The sequence below is a fragment of the Panthera uncia genome, chromosome D4, assembly GCF_023721935.1.
Source record: "Panthera uncia isolate 11264 chromosome D4, Puncia_PCG_1.0, whole genome shotgun sequence".
Taxonomy (NCBI): Eukaryota; Metazoa; Chordata; class Mammalia; order Carnivora; family Felidae; genus Panthera; species Panthera uncia.
In genome coordinates, this window is record NC_064807.1 from 1,844,493 (window position 1) to 1,866,103 (window position 21,611).

General features: G+C 40.6%; 1 protein-coding gene across 6 annotated transcripts in view; it reads left to right on the plus strand.

Moving 5' to 3' along the window:
* Positions 1 to 1,342: 1,342 nt before the first annotated feature.
* Positions 1,343 to 21,611, plus strand: part of ZNF169 (zinc finger protein 169) — a 55,751-nt gene continuing 35,482 nt past the window's right edge. For 2 of the 6 annotated variants that reach the window (XM_049638517.1, XM_049638821.1), the window contains exons 1-2: positions 9,497 to 9,603; positions 18,068 to 18,155. In XM_049638517.1, coding sequence (XP_049494474.1) covers positions 18,123 to 18,155 — 33 coding nt within the window. In that variant the 5' untranslated portion in view covers positions 9,497 to 9,603; positions 18,068 to 18,122. The other 4 variants (XM_049638678.1, XM_049638753.1, XM_049638602.1 and 1 more) reach the window with 4 other exon arrangements.

Sequence of the window (21,611 nt, forward strand, 5' to 3'; positions counted from 1 at the left end):
ACGTTTTTTATTTATTTTGGGGACAGAGAGAGACAGAGCATGAACGGGGGAGGGGCAGAGAGAGAGGGAGACACAGAATCGGAAACAGGCTCCAGGCTCCGAGCCATCAGCCCAGAGCCTGACGCGGGGCTCGAACTCACGGACCGCGAGATCGTGACCTGGCTGAAGTCGGACGCTTAACCGACTGCGCCACCCAGGCGCCCCAAGGCTCTTATCTCCTATCGCCACAGGATTAAGATTGCTGAAAACCAAACCCAGAATTGCATTTTGCAAGTGGATGACTTACAGCGCATTTTGAATTCCCAGCTTTGCAGGATGTCTCTTGATTAGGAAGAAATGAGATTCTGAAAGTTGGCACGGGGATGTGTGGAAAGACCTGGATGAATCTGGGGACATCGAGCACCTAAATTCTGATAAGCCTTGTTTGCCAGTAGTAGCAACCTCTTCACCCAGTCTGAGGAGACTAACCGTGTTGTCTCAGGAAACTGTTGATGGCCTCCCTTGAGGCAGTTGCCTTGCAAGACAATGCTGATTCCACCCCTTCAGAATCCACCCCTACCACCCTTCTCTGCTTCCAGACCTATGACTTTGGCTAGTTGATTGTGGTGTCCTTAGAAGTGAAGTAGATTGGAAGCCTACTACATTTTTACTTGGTCTGTATAAGGAGAAAAGTTCTAGGTCAAGAGAACAAAAGTTGTACCTGAATAATAAAGATAGGGAGTCACAGCCCCTGAGTAGATTACCAGACTTGAGTTAGATCCAGAAATTGTTGAATGAAGAATGGGTTCCCTTGAGGAAGGACACTGGTATACTGGTATACTGCTAAAATTTATTTTAGTTGTTTTCCCAGCTTTTCCCAAAGGAACCTATAGCCTCTACCAGGCTAACTCTGTACTGGGGAAAAGGGAATAATAATAATAGACTTTTTGGGGCTCTGAACTGACACCAATTCCAGGAGACTCAAATGTCACTGGTGTCCACCAGTTAAAATCAGGGATTTTGCATGTTACATGATAAATGGAGTTTTGGCTCATATTCCTCTCACACTGGGCCAAGTGGGTCCCCAAACCATCCTGTGGTTATTTCTCCAGTTCTAGAATGCATCATTAAAATAGACTCAGTAACTGAGGAATTCTCACATGGATTCCCTGACCTGTGGATTAAGAGCTACCATGGTGGGAAAGGCCAAGTGGAAGCCACTAGAACTGTCTCTACTTAGAAAAATAGTAAAGTAAAAGTAGAACTGAATTCCTGGAGGGATTTCTGAGATTAGTGCTACCATCAAGGACTGGGAAGATGCAGGGGTGGTGATTCACACCACATTTCCGGTCAGGTGTCAATACATTGTAGGAATGAGACAAGATTCTTTAGAAGGCTAAATATACTCTGAATCACCACTCAATATATGGTGCTGTTACTCCCGTAGCCAGGATTCACAGGTCCAGGAATCTAGGGATGGAATTGGGAGTGGCGTCACTCACAACTACCCCTGATAACCTGCTAACAATATTTTTGCCTCCTATACCCACAGTCTTATACTCTGCTGGCCTAGAAGTCTTAGTTCCAAAGGCAGGAATACTTCCACCAGGAGATACAACAATGATCTTATCAAACTGGGAATTAAGACTGCCATCTGGCCATTTTGGACTCCTCATGCCTCTGAATCAACAGGGAGAGAAAGGAGTTGCTATGCTGGCTGGGCTGATTGATTTGGACTACCCAGAGAAGCTAAACAACTCCACAATAGAGGTAAGGAAGAGTATATATGGAACAGAGGAGATTCCTTAGGGTATCTTAGTATTGCCATTATCTGTGGTTAAAGTCAATGGAAAAGTACAACAATGCAATCTAGGCAGGTTGGCTACTGGTCCAAAAACTTCAGGAATGAAGGTTTGGGTCACCCCACCAGGTAAATAACCATGAGCAGCTGAGATATTAGCTGAGGGCTAAGAGAATATGGAATGGGCAGTGATAAAGGTAGTTATCAATATCAGCTGCAACCATGTGCTCAGTTACAGAAATGAGAACTGTAATTGGCATGAATGTTTCTTCCTTATTTTGTTATGAACATGTTTGTGGTTGTGGTTGTGTGTGTGTGTGTGTGTGTGTGTGTGTGTACATAATACAGTATCTTTGTTTTTGTTGTTCTCTTATCCCCTTATCATGTAATGTAAGCTGCATTGACTTTATATTATAGTCTTTAAATATTGTTAATTTTACATTATAGTATTTAAGTTATGTGATATCAAAGGAGAACAGTAAACATCATTTAAGGTCTTTGCATTGTCTTTTGGAAAAAGGGTTAGTGTCTTCATTTGTATGCAGGATAATTACATGTTAGGGGGAAGTATGACCATATCATTCCATATTTATGCATGTCTGTGATATAAGTTTTCTAAATATTGTTATTTTGAAAGCTCAAAGCTGTTTTATTACTTCTCGGCTCAGTGGCTACAGTGAAGCCCATGGAAAATAGGAAGAAAGTCAGTACTGGGTTCTTCCTGCACAACCTTCACTTCTTCCACTCCTTCCTATACCATAGTTGCCTTCACAATATGCTCTCCCTGTGTTCCTGCTGCCACCAAAATGTCCATTCTTCACTAGACCATAGTCATAAGGTTGCTAGTTGTAATATCCAAAGTCACTGTATTTTCCACTTCCATAATTTCTTCTACATAGTTGTCAAAACCACCTATGTAGCCCCCACCCCAGTTCCCACATCCAGGTCCTCCATCACTATATCTTCATTTTTGTCCCGCATAACCAGTACTGCCTCCAAAACTGCCACCGAAATCCTCTTCTATACCCATTATAGCTATCCCTAAAGCCATGTCTTCTTCCTTATCCGCAAGAACCTCCTCTAAACTTGCCTCCTGATCCATTGCCCCTGCATTAACCCTTCAAAGCAAAATACCTTTCTCTGCCATTCCTAGAACTTTTTACCTCCTGTGTTTCTTGTCTGCACAAAGCCCACTGATGGTATGGTATTTCTGCAGTACAATTTTATCCACAGGATCATGGTCATCAAAAGTAATAAAACCAATGCCTCTTTTCTTTCCAGTCTGCCTATCAGTAATGATCTCAAATGGTATAAAGCTTTCTATATTCCTTGCATAATCTCTAGGTTGATATTCTTTAGTATTGTCTTTAATTCCATCACAAGCAGCTTCTTCATAGTTACATGAGCTCCAGGTTTTCTGGATTTCTCTTGCTACAGCACATTTGGACTTAACCGCTGTCCCATCCTTTGAATGAGATCTTGCAGCCATGATAGCACCAATCTCTGCCATGTATGAAGAACTTACAAAACCCAATACTCTTGAGCTCTTGCTTGCAGGATTCCTTGTTACCTCACAGTCTGTAAAATTTCCCCATGGTTTGTAGTGGTTCCTCAAACTTTCTTCTGTGGTTTCAAAACTTAAGCCACCAGTAACGAAGTTCCAGAAATGTACCTTCTCTTTCTCCATAGCAAACTCAGTCACTTCCACTGAACTTCAGTCCAGTAAGATGAGAGAGATCTCTGTGTACGAGCATGAGCACATTTGTCCTGGTGCTGCTGTCTTGAGGCTTTCTCTTCGTGTCTCTGCTTTGTTATAATTCATGCAAAGCCCTTCCGTACCACCAGATGGAACAGAGTGGTTTGCAAAATCATTTATATTTCATCATGTTATGTCTCTGATTTCTCTTTTTACATTTCTTTTGTGAACCAACTTAACTTCCCGCAAATAACTATTTTCTCAACCACTTCAAACTGAATTGAAACTGTCTCACTTTTCCTCTCTCTTTCTCCATCTCCTTCCTAGTTCCCTTTAGTTCCATTCAGCTGACTCAGACCATCATCACACTGATTATTATAGTTTTGTATTAAAATGCTAATGATACAGAAAATTAAGCTCTATTGTTTGTCACCATTGTATTGAAAATATAGTCATCCAGATAATTGCTTTGTGGTGTTGAAAAGTATGCAAATGCTATTTGATTGGATCATATTAAGTGTACAGCTCACTTTATGGAGACCATGAATTCAGTCTTCTTTAAAATTTTATTTATATAAGAATATGTGTGATTCTGAATACATAATTCATGTAAAAATGAAAGTGACTTCTAAGATTCCTAAGACATATGTTTTCTCCCCCAAATTTAATATAAGAATTATCTATCAAGCATTCAGGTCTAATTTTGCCCCACTATTGAGACAAAACCTTTTGAGTACTTTATTCCAGGCCATGTGAATTATGAAGATTTTTCATTCTATCTGGTGGGAACAGGGGCGGTTTCTGGCCTATGTGAGCTCACAGTATTTCTTTCTAATCCCATCCAGTGGTTCCTTGCTCGGGGTTGCACACACATGTGTTGGTCAGCACTCAGCTGACACTTGAGGAGCATCCCCACTTGGGTTTCCCTTCTCTGGACTGTGACCTGAACTTTCTCTCCATCCAGAAAGTTCAAGGGCTCACCTGGTTTATTACTGACCTCCCAAGGTTCTCTGCTCTTCATTGTCTTATATCCAATGTCTTCAAACCTACTTTCCGGTATATTTTGTCCTTTAAAAGTTATTTTAGGCAGGAGGTTAAATCTGGTTCCTGTTACTTCATTTTGAGCAGAAGCTAATAGGAAGTAACTTGAAAACACTTGTTAAATTCCTAGAAAAAGAGGTGTGTCTCTTTATAAAGACCTTGATGTTTCTGAGCTCTCTGTTCTATTACATCAAATCAGTGATTTTTTTGTATTAGTCAAATAATTTTAGTTTTAATTACTATAGATTTAAGTGTTTTCACATTTACTTTGTAAAAATTAATAAAAGGAAATCTGGTTTAGCATTGAGTCAGGAGGACAGCAGGGAGAACTGTCACACCCTCCCGAATTACCACTCATGGTCAACTGCAGACCCAACAGGAAGAGGTGCACTTTGCAAGTAGACACTACTGTAGCTACTAATTTACTAACCCAGCAGGAGAAAGTAAGGTTTCTTCCTCCCTAGCGACTCCCCAGCCAATGAGAGACTGTCACAGTTCAGCCAATGAGAAGCCACTGCACTTTCAGCTCCATGTTTACACCAATGGACTTGTAGTTTACAACATCTCCTCCCAAATCCCCCTTTCCTCTATAAAAGAACTTTTCATTCTTTTAATTTCTGGGCTCGCCTACCATTTGCTGGAGCTTGCTTGTCTCAGATTGCAATCCTATGCTGTTCCCAAATAAACCCAGCTTTCGCTGGTTAAATAACTGGCTGTCTTATTCCTAAGGTTAACATTACTTGCTAATCAGAAGTGAGATCCAGCAAAGACCCTAAACCACTCCAAGACGAGGAAGCAAATGGGTGCTGGTCTCCTCAGAGCAAACCAGGCTCATTGGGTCCTGCTGGCTCTTTAGTTTGAGGGTAGATTTTCTCCTGGATTTTGAGCTCTTCTCTCTTTGTGTTCCATCTCTCTAGGCTTTATTCAGGATCTGTTTTAAGGCTTTATTTTTTCTGAGAGTACTTATTTAGCCTTCAATCCAACTTCTTTTTGGAATTGCCTGTTCCTACTGGAACCATGCTAGCTTTGGTCTGATTCCTTCTGGACCCAGACTATTCCTGCTGAAATTGTGTTTTTTTCAGGATTTTTCTCTTTGCTGTAGAGAAAAATCTCTAAGAAATGGGATCCCCATCATCAAAATACTTTGAGAATACTCCCCCCAACACACACTGGTACTCCAGCTAGTTTTATGTTTAAAAAGACTATGGTCAGGGGTGCCTGGGTGGCTCAGTTGGTTGAGTGTGAACTCTTGATTTTGGCTCAGGTCATGATCCCAGCGTTGTGAGATCAAGCCCTGTGGTGGGCTCCATGCTGAGTGTGGAGCCTGTTTAAGATTCTCTGTCTCCCTCTCCCATTGTCCCTCCCCTGCTCATGTGCACACACTCTCTGTCTGTCTCTGTCTCTGTCTCTCTCTCTCTCTCTCTCACACACACACACACACACACACACACACACACACACACACGACTATGGTCCTTCCTCATGTGCACTGATTTAACCGAAAGTAATTTATTTTATTTATTTCAGTGTAATCGACACACTCTATTATAATAGTTTCAGGTGTACAGCATAGTGATTTGAAAAGTTTATACATTATGCTATATTCCCCGTAAGTGTGGCTCCTATCTGTCACCATACATCACTATCATATTATTGACTGTATTCCTTACGCTGCACCTTTTATTCCCATGATTTATTCATTCCCTAACCGGTAGCCTGTATGTCCCACTCCCCTTCACCCATTCTTCCTATGCCCTCACTCTCCTCTTCTCTGGCAACCATCAATTTCTTCTCTGTATTTAAAGTTCTGATTCTGCTTATTTGTTTATTCATTTTTTTTAAGATTCCACACAGTGAAATCATGTTATTTGTCTTTCTCAGTCTGACTTATTTCACTTAGCATGATACTCTTTAGGTTCATCCATGTTTTTATGAATGGCGTGATTTCATCTTTTTTAATGGTTGTATAATATTCCAGTGTGTGTGTGTGTGTGTGTGTGTGTGTGTGTGTGTGTATACATACCACATCTTCCTCATCAATTTGTCTATTGATGGACACTTAGGTTGCTTCCATAACTTGGCTCTTATAGATAAATGCTGCCATAAACATAGGAGTGCATGTATCTTTTCACGTTAGTATTTTAGTTTTTGTTGGGTACTCAGTAGTAGAATTATCGGATCTTATAGCATTTCTATTTTTAACTTTTGCAGAACCTCTATACTGTTTTCCACAGTGGCTATAAAAGTTTACATTCCCATCAACAGTGTATGAAGTTTCCTTTTTCTCCATATTCTTGTCAACACTTATTTCTTATCTCTTTGATTTTAGACATTCTGACAGATGTGAGGTGATATCTCATTGTGGTGTTGATTGGCATTTTACTAATGATCAGTGATGTTGAGCATCTTTTCATGTGTCTCTTGGCCATACATATGTCTTCTTTGGAAAAATGTCTATTCAGAATTTCTGCTCATTTATTAAATTGGATTTTTTTTTTTTTTGGTGTTTGGTTATATAAGCTCTCTGTATTTTGGATATTAACCCGTTATTAGATGTATCATTTGCAAATACCTTCTCTAATTCAATAGGTTGCCTTTTTGTTTTGTTGGTGGTTTACTTTGCTATGCAAACCCTTTTTATTTTGGTATAGTCCCAATAATTTTGGTTTTTGTTTTCCTTCTCTTGGAATGCATAACTAGAAAAATGTCCCCTATGTTAGAGAAATTGCTGCCTCTGTTTTTTTCAGGATTTTTAGTGGTTTCAGGTCTCACATTTATGCCTTTAATTCATTTTGAGTTTATTTTTTTGCATGGTGGTCCAGTTTCATTCTTTTACATGTGGCTGTCCAGTTTTCTCAGTATTATTTATTTTTTAAAATTAAAAAAAATTTAATGTTTATTTTTGAGAAAGAGAGAGAGAGGGAGAGAGAAAGAGAGGGGGAGGAGCAGAGAGAGAGGGAGACACAGAATCGGAAGCAGGCTCCAGGCTAACAGCTGTTAGCACAGAGCTAGACGCGGGGCCCAAACCCACGAACTGCGAGACCATTACCTGAGCTGAAGTTGGGTGCCCAACCAACTGAGCCACGCAGTTGCCCCTCAGTATTATTTATTAAAGAGAATATCTTTTCCCCCACTGTATACTCTTGCCTCCTTTGTTGTAGATTAATTGACTGTATAATAGTGGGCTTATTTCTGGGTGCTTTATTATGATCCATTGATCAATGTGTCTGGTTTTGTGCCAGTACCATACCGATTTGATTACTACAGCTTTGTAGTATATTTTGAAATCTGGAATTGTGATACCTCTAGCTTTGTTTTTCTTTCTCAAGATTGCTTTGGCTATTCTGGGTCTTTTGTGGATCCACACAAATTTTGGTATTATTTCTTCTAGTTTTGTGACAAATGCTATTGGTATTTTGATAGGGATTGCATTAAATCTGTAGATTGCTTTGAGTATTATGGACATTTTAACAATGTTTATTCCTCCAATTCATTCTTAAAATTCATTCTTCCAATTCATGAGCATGGAATATCTTTTCATTTGTGTCATCTTCAATTTCTTTCATCAATGTTTTATAGTTTTCAGAGTACAGGTCTTTCACCTCTTTAAGTTTATTCCTAGGTATTTTATTCTTTTTTGGTACAATTGTAAATGGGACTGTTTTCTTTATTTCTCTTTCTGCTACTTCATTATTAGGGAATAGAAATGCTACCAATTTCTGGGAATTAATTTTGTATCCTGCAACTTTACTGACTTATTCTAGTTTTTTTGGTGGAGTCTTTTAGGATTTTCTATGTATACTATTATGTCATCTGCAAATAGTGACAGTTTAACTTCTTCTTTGCCAATATGAACGCCTATTATTTTTCTTGTCTGATTGCTGTGTCCAGGACTTTTGTTACTATGTTGAATACAAGTGGCAAGAGTGGCCATCCTTGTCTCGTTCCTGACCTTAGAGGAAGAGCTCTCAGCTTTTTACCGTTGTATATGATGCTAGCTGCAGGTTTTTCATATGTGGCCTTTATTAAGTTGCGGTATCTTCCCTCTAAACCCACTTTGTTGAGAATTTTTATCATGAATGGATGTTGTACTTTGTCAAGTGCTATTTCTGCATATATAGAGATGATCATATGATTTTAATCCTTTCTCTTGATGTGGCAAATCACATTGATTTGTGAATAGTAAATATTTGTGACTATTCCTTGCATTCCTGAAAAAAATCCCACTTGATTATGGTGAATAGGTATTAACTCTTCTTTAAATGTTTGGGAGAATTCACCTGTGAACTCCTTTTACCAGTCAGGTGGTTTGACAAATCTGTGCTGTTTGGCCAGTTTTACAACATTTTCATGGTGAATACCATCCTCATTCCTCAGGGCTAGTTGAGCCGGACACAGGGTGGGTGGGGGGCCTCAGTCTCATGATCCTGGGATCATGACTTGAGCCGAGGCCAAGAGCTGGAAGCTCAACCAACTGAGCCACCCATGCACCCCCATGTTTTTTTTTTTTTTAAAAACTTCATGACCTTCTTTAACAAAGAAAAATGCCAGTACCTTTGGCATTTTTTAAGAAGTTCGTTTATTTCATACTGTTATTCAAATTAAGATTCACAGGGGTGAATCTTCAGGATGGAGGACAAGCACACATCCAGGTAACTGACTTTATTATTATTATTAAACGAAAATTACAAGGCTCTATAAATTAAGACGACCTTCTGCTCACCTAAACCACCCTTCTCTTGCACCTGAAAGTCAGTTTGATTTTGCTCACCTGACTTTTCACAATCTCTTCAAGAGCCCAACGAACGGACTGTAACCCAATCCCTTCAGTTGAGGCATCCCATGGAGCTCAGGGGCAAGTACCAGATGAGGTCGCCCTAGACCCCGCCCTGTCCGGGAGGGGGCGGCGCAGCGCGCTGTGGTCTGAGGCATTGTGGGTATTGAAGACCCTCTCCCAGGGCACTGTGGGTAGCGCAGTCCCGCGTCCCGGGGCACTGTGGGTAGCGCACCCCGGGGCACTGTGGGTAGTGCTGTCCTGCGCCCGCCGGCGTCGCTGGTGGCTGGTGACCGTCCTTGCGCGCTTGTGGTGAGTGATTCCGCCGCTGCCGCCGTTCCGGGGCACTTCGGTGGGGAGAGTCGGGCGGGAGCGGACGGGGTCGGTTCGCTGTCGCCGCGGGTTGCTGGAGGTTTGGGTTTCCCGGCGGGGTTGGGGCGGCCCACCTGGGAGGGGCTGTGGGCGGGAGTCTGGGGGAAGCGCCGTCAGGCGGGGCTGGGGGCCCAGCGTCCCGTCCTGGAGGAGCCGGGCTGGCCTGGGCGACTTGGGGCACACGGGCGGTGGGGCGGCGCTGCTCGGCGAAGCCGGCTCTGGTGATGCGGGTGCCGCTTGGCCACCTGCCCCCAGGTTTTGGAGGAAGATTGGCCTGGGGCAGATACCCAACCTCGCCTCGATGGTGGGGGCAGCCGGGGCGGAGACTCGGGTCAGCTGCCTCGGGACCGTGGGCTCCTCGGGGCGTTGGAAGGGCCCGGCGGGGTCAGACATCCCCGGGTTGCGTGGGGAGCCCTTGGGTCCCCTTCGGCGCTTTCCGCTTGTGTCAGCCCCCTCCTGGGGCCCTTCCAGGAGCATGGGGTGGTGCCATTGGAGTGGACCCTACCGGGCAGAGCACTTTCCCTACATCCCCTAGTCACCGGAGGTGGGAGAGGGAATGAATGGTGAGAACTCCGGCCTTAAACTTTCCTTTGTGAAAATGAAACTCGAGCGTACCCAGGAGTAGCCGTGAAGTTCTATGGGTTCATCAGTCTGATCCACCAGTTATCAACGAGAACCCTAGCTTTTCTCCCCCAGCCTGCAACCCCCAAGTGTACATCTCTTTGGGCACTGTGTCTGCCCACGGGCCTATGCCAGGCTTGCTGTCGGAGCCCCCGACCCCCCTTCCTTGTAGGGAGAGTTCAAATCCAGACCTGCCCCTTTCTCACTGCCTCATCCTGGGCAAGGTACCGAACCTCCTGGAGTGGAGTGTGGAAAGAGTTAAAACCTGTGTCTGACCCATGCTAAGTGCTCGAAAACATTCACGTGTGTTTTTACTAAGCCTTCCCCGGCACATAGAGGATTAACCTCCTGGGCGTCAGCATGCGTTCAGAGCAGGTTTGCTCCAAAACCCACACCCTGACTGTTCCTGGGGTTGTCCTGACCTTCTCTGCCTGCTTCCAGTACTTCAGTGGAGTGGAACCCAGTTGCATACTTGGAGGTTTCCAGCCTGCTCTCTGGGCCAGGAGAGACTCCTAAGGGGGGAACTACTTCTGGTGTGCCCAGGTGGGCCCTGAAGCAGTCTCCCCTCCCTACTCCCCCTCAATCCAGAGGAAACTAACTGCCTGTTAGGGAGGGGAGGACTCCTAGGGGCCCGGTAGCCTGTTGTGGATGGGCACCACCTCCTCCTGTACTTGTGGTGTCGGCTTTAGTGTGTGTGTAGTATGCCCTGTGGGGTCAGAGCTGCAGGTGGATTCCCAGGAAGCCAGGCTTGTTCTTGAAAGGACACATTCCTGCACAGGGTGTCCTCCCTGGGCACATCCTCTGCCTTCATTCAGGAGCTTTTCAGCATCTCCATACGTTCACTCTGCTGTATTCTCAGGGCCTTGTGGTGTTGCCAAAACAAAGATGGTGAGAGGTGCTGTTTTGAGAACAGTAGTCTTGTGTTGGCCATATTTTTATTTCCTCAGCATCTTGCACATTATGTGGTAGAATATTCATTTTGTAGAAAGGTAAATGGTACAGTAGAGGATTAAATAACTTTTACCACGGAGCTAGCTGTTCTTTAACTTTCAAAGTTAATGAAAATTTAAAAAGAGAGGTGCTCTATTTTTAGACTGTCTCATACATCTAATGCTAATTAAATTCATTTTCATAAAATTTTTTAATGTTTATTTTTGAGAGAGAGCACGAGCAGGGGAGGGGCAGAGAGAGAGAGAGAGAGAGAGAGAGAGAGAGAGAATCTGAAACAGGCTCCAGACTCTGAGCTGTCAGCACAGAGGCAGATGTGGAGCTTGAACCCACAAACCATGAGATCATGACCTGAACCAAAGTTGGACACTTAACCAACTGAGCCACCAGGCTCCCCACACCCCCAAATTTTCTCCTGATCCTTGGTCTCAGCCCCTAATGACATGAACTTCTGTTGGTGACATTAATGACACTACCTTTAAAGTTTCTTCTACTTTTCTTAGTTTTGAGGGTGTGGAGGGAAATGGGATTATTAAATTTAAAATTTATTATGAAAATTTTACAAATACAAAGATAGCGAGAATTTTCAAAGAGCATCTGTGCATCGGCTTCAATAATTGTCAACATTCTGCTCTTCCTCTCTTCCTTTTTGGTTTTCTCTGCTGAAGTATTTTGCAGCAAATCCCAGATATCATTTTACCAGTGAATACTTCAGTATGCATCTGTTAGGAATTAAAAAAAAATTTTATTAAATTTTATTGAAATATAATTACCATACATTATTATATCAGTTGGTGTACAACATATTGACTTAATTCTGTACATTATTCAGTGCTTACCACAACAGATGTCACCATCTGTCACCATACAATGTTATACTCCTTCTCATCTCCATAACTTACTTATTTTATAACTGGAAGTTTTTCTTAATCCCCTTTATCTATTTTGCCTATACCTCCACCACCTCCCCTCTGACAACCACCATTTTGTTCTCTGTGAGTCTGTTTTTTACTGGTTCGTGTGTTTTTGTTCTTTATCCATTTATCTATCAATAGGCACACATTGTTTCCGTATCTGGGCTATTTTAGATAATGCTGTAATAAACATAGGGGTGCATGTATCTTTTCAGATTAGCATTTTCATTTTCTTTGGGTAAATAATAGTGAAATTACTAGATCATATGGTATTCTATTTTTAAATTTCTGAGGAAACTCCATACTGTTGAACACAGTGGTTGTACCAATTTACATTCCTACCAACAGTGTGTATGTAAGGGTTCTTTTTTCATCATATCCTTACCAACACTTGTTATTTGTCTTCTTAATACTAGCCTTTCTGAATGGTGTGAGGTGATATTTCATTGTAGTTTTGATTTGCACTTCTCTGATGATAGGTGATGTTGAGCATCTTTTCATGTGTCGGTTGGCTATCTGTATGTCTTCTTTGGAAAAATGTCATTCAGGTCCTTTGACAATTGAGAAAATTATTTTTTGTGGTACTGTAGAAGTTCTTTATGTATTTTGGATATTAAACACTTATTGGATATATCGTTTGCAAATATCTCCTCCCATTCAGTAGGTTGCCTTTTTGTTTTGCTGATGGTTTCCTTTACTGTGAAAACCCTTTTTATTTTGATGTAGTCTGAATAGTTTGTTCTTGCTTTTGTTTTTCTTGACTGAGGAGACATATTTAGGAAAATGCTGTGATGGCTGATGTCAAAGAAGTTACTGCCTCTGTTTTCTTTTAGGAATTTTATGGTTTCAGTTCTCACATTTAGGTGAGAAACCCATTTTGAGGGGTTTCTCTCTTAAAAATTCCGGTATAGTTAACATACACTGTTGTATTAGTTCCAGGTGTACAATACAGTGATTCAACAATTGTATACATTACTCAGTACTCATCGGGATAAGTGTATTCTTAATCCCTTTCACCTGTTTCACCCATCCCCCCACCTACCTGTTCTCTGGTAACTATCACTTTGTTCTCTATAGTTAAAAGTCTTTTTTGGTCTCTTTTTTTCCTTTGTTTTGTTTCTTAAATTCCACATATGAATGAAACCATATGGTATTTGTCTTTTGCTGACTGGTTTGTTTCACTTAGCATTGTACCTTCTAGATCCATTCTTGTTGTAAATGACAAGATTTCATTCTTTTTTTTATGGCTGATTAATTCCACTATGTGTGCGTGTGCGCGCGTGTGTGTATCACATCTTCTTTATCCATCCATCAATAGACAATTAGGTTGCTTCCATATCTTTGCTCTTGTAAATAATGCTACAGCAAACATAGGGGTACATATATCTGTTTGTGTTACTGTTTTCATATTCTTTGGGTAAATACCCAGTAGTGAAATGACTTCATCATATGGTAGTTCTATTTTTAATTTTTTGAGGGACCTCCATACTGTTCCCACAGTGGCTGCACTTGTTTGCATTCCCATCAATAAAGCACAAAGTTTTCTTCTCTCCACATCCTTGCCAACACTTGTTGTTTCCTGTATTTTTTTTTTTTTAATTTTTTTTTTCAACTTTTTTTTTTTTATTTATTTTTGGGACAGAGAGAGACAGAGCGTGAACGGGGGAGGGGCAGAGAGAGAGGGAGACACAGAATCGGAAACAGGCTCCAGGCTCCGAGCCATCAGCCCAGAGCCCGACGCGGGGCTCGAACTCACGGACCGCGAGATCGTGACCTGGCTGAAGTCGGACGCTTTAACCAACTGCGCCACCCAGGCGCCCCTCCTGTATTTTTTATTTTAGCCATTCTGACAGGTGTAAGGTGGCTTTTGATTTGCATTTCCCTGATGAGTGATATTGAGGATCGTTTCATGTGTCTGTTGGCCATCTGTCTTCTCTGGAGAAATGTTTATTCTTGTCTCTGCCCATTTGTCATTGGACTAGTTTTTGTTTTGTTTTTTGGTGTTGAGTTGTATTAGTTCTTTATATATTTTGTATTCTTTATATATTTTGGATACTAACCCCTTTATTGCATACGTACCTTGCCAGTATATATATTCCCATACAGTAGGTCTTTTAGTTTTTTTGATTATTTCCTTTGCTGTGCAGAAGCTTTTTATTTTGATGTAATTCCAATGGTTTATTTTTACTTTTGTTTTCCTTGCTTCAGGAGACATATCCAGAAAAATGTTGCTATGGCCAGTGTCAGAGCCAAGGCACAGTGTCAGGTTCACAGGTTAAAAACAGGCTTGGCATACTTTCTCTGACACTGTGCCTTGGCTCTCTTATCACTACCACTTGCATGATAAATGCCTTTCCATCCCTTAACTTTTAATCTGTGTGTGTCTGGCTCTTTTGGGCAGCATATAGATGGACTTGGTTTTTTTGTTTGTTTGTTTCTTTTTAATCCATTCTGCCACCCTGTGTCTTCTGATTGTAGCATTTAGTCCATTTACATTCAAGATGATTATTGTTAGCTATGTACTTACTACCATTTTGTTACTTGTTTTATGATTTTTTTTGTAGTTCTTTTCTGTTCCTTTTTTCTCTTGGTCTCTTCTCACAGTTTGCTGGCTTTTTTTAGTGATATATTTGGATTACTTCCTTTTTTTTTGCATATCTATTATTGGCTTTTGATTTGTGATTACCATTAGGTTTATAGATGACATCTTATGCATACAGCAGTTTATAATGAGTTGATGGCTGTAGGAGTTTGAACCCGTTCTTTATTCCTCTCCCATGTTTTAGTTATATGGTGTCATACTTTATATCCTTTTATTTTGTGAATCCCTTGACTGATTTTTATAGGTGTACTTAATTTTACTGCTTTTATGCTTCCTACTTACTCCTAGTTCTGTCCTTTTCTTTCCACTCATAGTTATGGCCTTTTCTTTCCACTCATGAAGTTTCCTTTAACATTTCTTACAGGGTTGGTTTAGTGGTCATGAATTTCTTTAACCTTTTGTTTGTCTGGGAAGCTATTTATCCTTTCATTCTGAATGATAGCCTTGCCAGATTCTTAAAAAAAATTTTTTTTTTACATTTATTTATTTTTGATAGAGAGAGACAGAGCACAAGTGGGGGAGGGGCAGAGAGAGAAGGAGACAGAGAATCCAAAGCAGGCTCCAGGCTCCGAGCTGTCAGCACAGAGCCCGATGCGGGGCTCGAACCCACAAACTGCGAGATAGTGACCTGAGCCAAAGTCAGACGCTTAACCAACTTAGCCACCCAGGTGCCCCTAGCCTTGCCAGATTCTTAGTTGCAGGTTTTTTCCTTTTAGCACTTTGAATATATCATGCCACTTCCTCTGGCTTGCAAAGCTTCTTCTGAAAAATCAGCTGATAGCCTTATGGGGTTTTGTTGTGGGTAACTTTTTTCTCTTGATGCTTTTAAAATTCTCTTGTTATCAGTATTTTCTGCCGTTTTAATAACTATGTGTCTTGAATTTATTTTGTGGGGGACTCTCTGTGTCTCTTGGATCTGGAATTCTGTTCCTTTCCCCAAATATGGGAAATTTTTAGCCATTATTTTTTCAAATAAATTTTCTGTTCCCTTTTCTCTCTTTTCTTCTTTTTGGATCCCTATAATGCATATATTATTACTCTCGATGGTGTTGCTGAGTTTTTTGTTTTCATTTATTATTATTTTTTCTCCTGTTCAGCTTGATTGCTTTCCATTACTTTTGTCCTCCAGGTCACTGATCCGTTCTTCTGCTTCCTCTAGTCTAGGGCTTATTCTCTCTAGTGTATTTTTAATTTCAGTTAAGTTCATCTCTGATTGGTTCTTTTATGTTTTCTATCTCTTTGTCGAGGGTCTCACTGAAGTTCTCCAATCTTTTCTCAAGTCCAGTGAGTATTTGAATTTTTATAAAACTTACTTTAGATTCTCTATCAGGCATATTACTTATCATTGTTTCATTTAGCTCTCTTGCTGTGATTTTGTCCTGTTCTTTCATTTGGGACATACTCCTCTCTTCATTTTGTCTAAGTCTCTGTGCATTTTCTCTGTGTTAGGAAAGTCAGCTACATACAACTCCTGGTCTTGAAAGTCATGGCCTTATGAAGAATAGGTTCTGTTGTACCCTGCTGTGCACATTTATTAGAGAGCATGCGTGTGCACAAGAGGGGAAGGGGCAGAGAGAGAGAGAGAGAGAGAGAGAGAGAGAGAGAGAGAGAATCCCAAGAAGGCTCCATGCTGTCAGCACAGAGTCCGACTTGGGGCTTGATCCCATTACCATGAGATCATTACCTGAGCCAAAATCAAGAGTCAGATGCTTAACTGACTAATATCTCTCCATTTATTTAGATATTCTTTGATTTTTTTAAGAAGTTTTATAATTTTTCTCACACAGATTTTATGCAAATTTGTTTTAGATTTATACCTAAGTATTTCGTTTTTCTGGGTGTTAATATAAGTGTTGTGGTGTTTTTAATTTAAAATTCCATTTGTTCGTGGCTGGTATATAGGCAAATAGTTGATTTTTTCATATTACTAACTTTGTATCCTGCAGCCTCAATATAATCACTTCTTAGTGCCAGAAATTTCTTGACTTTTTGGTATTTTCTATATAGTCAATCAGGTCATCTGCAGACAAAGATAGTATTGTTTTTTCCTTTTCAATCTGTGTACCGTTATTTCTTTTTTTTGTCTTCTTAGGTTAGGTAGGACTTCCAATGTGATGTTCATAGGAGAGATGAGAGGGGACATCCTTGCCTTGTTCCTGTTCTTCAGGGACAGCATCTGTTTTCTCAGCACTAAGCAGTACTGTGATTGGTGGCTTTTCCACCCTTTCTTTAAGCATGACCACAGTTATTTGCAGAGGCTGTCAGCACAGCCTGTTTTTAACCTGTGAACCTGACAAAATTAATGTTACTCCTTTACTATTCTCTGACATTCAGTGTTCATATTTCCTGGATTGCTCAAAACTGCCAAAACAGTGTCCATGTGTTGCATTTGGTTGCTGTGTATCTAAAGTCTTTTTTTTATTTCTACAAGAGCTCTCTTTCTTTTTATGCTGTTAACTTGTTGAAAGCTTCACATTTTAAAAAGATTAAACATATGTTAATTCACTCTTCAGTACTTCAGCACCACTTAATAACAATTTATTTTCCCCATGTGCAGAATATCATGATCACAGCTAACCATGTTCATGATAATTAACACCATCTGACACCCACTTCCTCTTGAAGTGTTCTTTGTAATCCCCAAAATGCTTTCCAGTTCATCTGTGCAAAATAGGACCTAGTCAAAGCATATAAGGACATCTGAAGAATGGTTATCCTGTAAATATCTTTGCCTAAGGAAAGGTTTCCCTCTCCTATTTCTTCATGACATTGTCGTGCTGAAGACCTGGGCCATTTGCTGACTGCCTCTTAAATTTCAAGTCTCATTTCAAATCTTGGGAACTCAATCTTGGATATAGAAATGAGGGGGGCAACCAGATAATGGTGTCCACCCTGCTTCACATTCCCCTCAAATTCTGTGGAGACTTGTAACACTCTTTCTGTTTGGATTTCCTAGGACTTGTCCTTTAGCTTTAGGGCAGATATGGATGGAGAGTTTCTGTTTTCCCCATGGTAGGTCACTTTGGCTCTCAACGTGAGTGCTCTCCTGTGGGTATTCTGAGGCCCTTTCCTGCTTAATAGAAACCCCACAGTGATAAAAGTCTCACCTAGCTGTAGGAGGCTGGAGGCTTCCATTCCCAACTGGAGATTGGGGCTGAGCCTGCTGCTGGCCTAGTTCTGGGGGGCCTTTTTAACAGGACACTGGTTAAGAATAGGCTGTTCTGATGCCCTCTGCAACCTGCCTTATCTCCCCTGAACTGGGAGGCTAATAGAAGGGTACTCCTCCCAAGCGCCCCCTCACTTTCTTCTCTTTCCCCAGCTCTACCTCTGCAACTTGACTCTTCTCTAGAAAGAGCACTCAGCTGACCAGGAATATGGCCCCAGGGCCCCTGACAACCAGGGATGAGGTGAGTCCTGAAATTTCTTCCTAGCTCTTGCAGGATGGACTCCTTGCCTTTCCTTGTCCTTGGAGCTCCCCTGGTGGTGTTAGGTCATATTTAGCCCCGATTTTGGAGATGTGGCCCATCTTAACCTGGAGCCCTTTCTCAGACTCTGCTCCATTCATGACTCAGGCATTCACCAAGCAGTAAAGTGTGACTATAATTAGTACAATTAACATACAAATATAGGACATTCGTGCTTATGTGCCCAGTGATTCCCAAGGCCTGAAAAATTGAAGGAAGGCTTTCAGGAGAAAGCTCTTTTCAGAGTTGCCTGAGCTGCCTCTGATGGACTTGGCAAGTTGAAGAACTGAGAGAAAGTCTTCCAGTGGGAGTGTGACAGCAAGTCTAGTACACATCAGAGACTGGGTGACTGGGCAGGCCGTCCCTCACTGTTTGGAAAGCTTGGAGCAGCCAGTGGCCTTTGGTCATCAGTTTTCTCTGTGTAGAGGTGAGGGTGCAGACCTGCTGTCTGCTTGGGACTCACGGATACATTTAGTTTGGCCAGCCCCAAGCTTTATATTTAAATGAGTTTTCCACACCTAAAAATTGGAAGATTATATCTGAAGGTCTGGATTGCCAACCTCTTTGAGAAAAGATTGCTTACCACTGTCCAGAGTCCACCCTTTTGGTGGATGACAAGTAGCTGAAGCCAAACAGTGTCTCCACCCCCGCCCATGGCTGAAGAGTCTGCCTCACTCACTTTCCCTGCTCTGAGCCAGATTCAGCCAGAATCTACAAAGGTAGGCTGAGGAGTGGGGGCTTGAACCTGGAGCAAGCTGGATTTTGAAGGAGTTTGCCATGTTGAAATCAAGGATTTGGAAATAAGCGGTATAGTTGATCCCTGAACAACATGGACTTGAACTATGTGGGTCCACTTATATGTGGAATTTTTTCAGTAAATACACGACAGTGCTATAAACATTTATTCTTCCTTAAGAATTTCTTTTTTTAAACAAATTTCTTAATACTTTCTTTAGTTTATTGTGTGAATATAGTATATAGTGTACATAACATATAAAATAGGTGTTCATTGACTGTTTATGTTGCCAGTAAGGCTTCTGGTTAATCATAGGCTATTAAGTTTTTGGGGAGTCAAAAGTTATACGCAGGTTTCTGACTGTATGGTGGGTTGGCACCCCTATCCCCCTGTGTTGTTCAACTGTTAACTGTAACCGAGTGAATATATGTCCTTTCGGACAGATTTTCTCATCCTTAAGACTAGGCAGCATGTGAACTTGACATAATTGGATAAAGTTAACATTTACTAACCACCTAAATAGATACCAGGTAAGACACTTTTGTGCTTATTATATCAATTACACAAAATAGTGTCATTCAGTTTTTCAGTGCCTGTCATATCAAGTGTAGAATTTCTTTGCAGAAAATCTCAACTTGATCTTAATACTGGGCTCATATAGTGGACATTTGCCTGTTAATGTACAAATTAAAAATGACTGACGTCATCAGAACCATTGAGAACTGTGTGTCTCTCCTTTGTCAAATCTTGTATACCTTTAAGAGAACATGTTTATGTAGTGCATGCAGTTCAGAGTGTTCCTTAAGGTAAGAGAGAAAACTTTTTTATATTTTAGTTTACCATTTATGGTGTTAATAGAGAAGCATTCTTGGCCAGAATGGGACATGGCACTGGCTTGTTTCATAAAGGGACCATAATTTTAACTTACTTTGAAAGAATGAAAGAACAAAGGGGTTTAAGTTTGTTATTTGAGGCATAGAAATTACGTATTTTAGGATTCGTTAAATTACATTTCCAGATACTTAGGTATGTGGCTGATCTGAATTATACAGAATATTCTGATCTATGTTCTAATTGAATATATTGTTGACTACATACACACACGATATTTATGCATGTCTAAAGGGTTTGGCTTAATAGGAGAAATTGTAATATGCTTTAGGATTGTGGCATAGATTGGGACTGGCCCTAAAGGCTCTTAGCTAGTATGAAATTAGCACTATTTTACTGAATCTTAAAATTTGTTTTGAATGTCTGCTGTGTGAAGGAGTCTTTGGTCAACAAATAGTGATACCTGTAGCACAGCCTCCATTCTTTTTGTGTGTGTGTGTTTATTTTTGAGACAGAGCACACGTGTGCACATGGAGCATGGGAAAGAGAGGGGACAGAGGATCTGAAGTGGGCTTTGCGCTGACAAACTGTGAGGTCGTGACCTGAGCCAAAGTCACATGCTTAACTGACTAAGCCACCAGGTGCCCCACAGCCTCCATTCTTATAAGACTCCCATCTAATTTAGGGGTTTACCTATCATTGGAATTAAACTTTTTTTTTTTTTTTTTAAGACAAACTGCACTTTTATTCTTTCAGTGGTGAAAACCTAAATGAGAAAATTCCTCCTGACCATTAAATCTCTAATAAAACAATGCACAATAGACCTCTTCCCACAAGATAGCACATCACTATACAATGCAGTATGGCAGTGCTTTTCCTCATAATCCCTACTGTGCTACATATAAATTAGGATTTATATGATAAAAGCAAGGTATTCTATACATGATATTTTTAAGAAATTATAAATTAGTCATCATTCTTCAAATGGAATTAAACATTTAAAAGTTTCTTTCTACTGAGGTATAATTCACATCTGATAAATTTTGCCATTTTAAAGTGTATAGTTCAGTAGTGCAACCCTTACTACTATCTAATTCCATAATATTTTCATAACCCCCAAAGAAATCGCACACCCATTAGGAGTCACTCTTCTCCCCTTCCCTGACCTCTGGCAAGTGCTAATCTATTTTCTATCTCTATAGATTTGATTATTCTGGTTATTTCATATAAATGGAATCATATAATATGTAGTCTTTGTATCTGTTCTCTTTCACTTAGCATATTTTCAGGGTTCATCCATGTCGTAGCCCGAGTCAGTAATATTTCATTCCTCTTCATGGTCAGATAACATTCTATTGTATGGATATATGACATTTTGTTTTTTATTCATCAGTTGATAGACATGTCCTGTCACTGGAACTTAATATCTTTGGTCTGTGGACATTTTTGATAGATTTTAATGATAAAATTGTATTAAAACTAGTGACTACCCCAGTGTCAGATGTTTAAAGATGAAGAAACCACTTACATTCACATTCAAATCTATGACTCGTTACAGGTTAAAAACATTCAGATTTTCACCATCCCATCCCACTATTTCTCAGTCATTGCAAATTTAACTTGTTATTAATGTCTGAGAACCTGTTTCTGTGGGTAATTTTGTTCATGAAATGAATTTTAGGATTACAGTCAGTTATTCTCAACGCAAATGACCAAGTAAGATGACACGAGTATTTTAAGTTTTATGAGCTACAACTCTGTAAAAGAGTGTCTGTGTTTTTTTTTTGTTGGCTTTCAAAACCATCTGCAGGATACTGGAACACCTCTGCTTT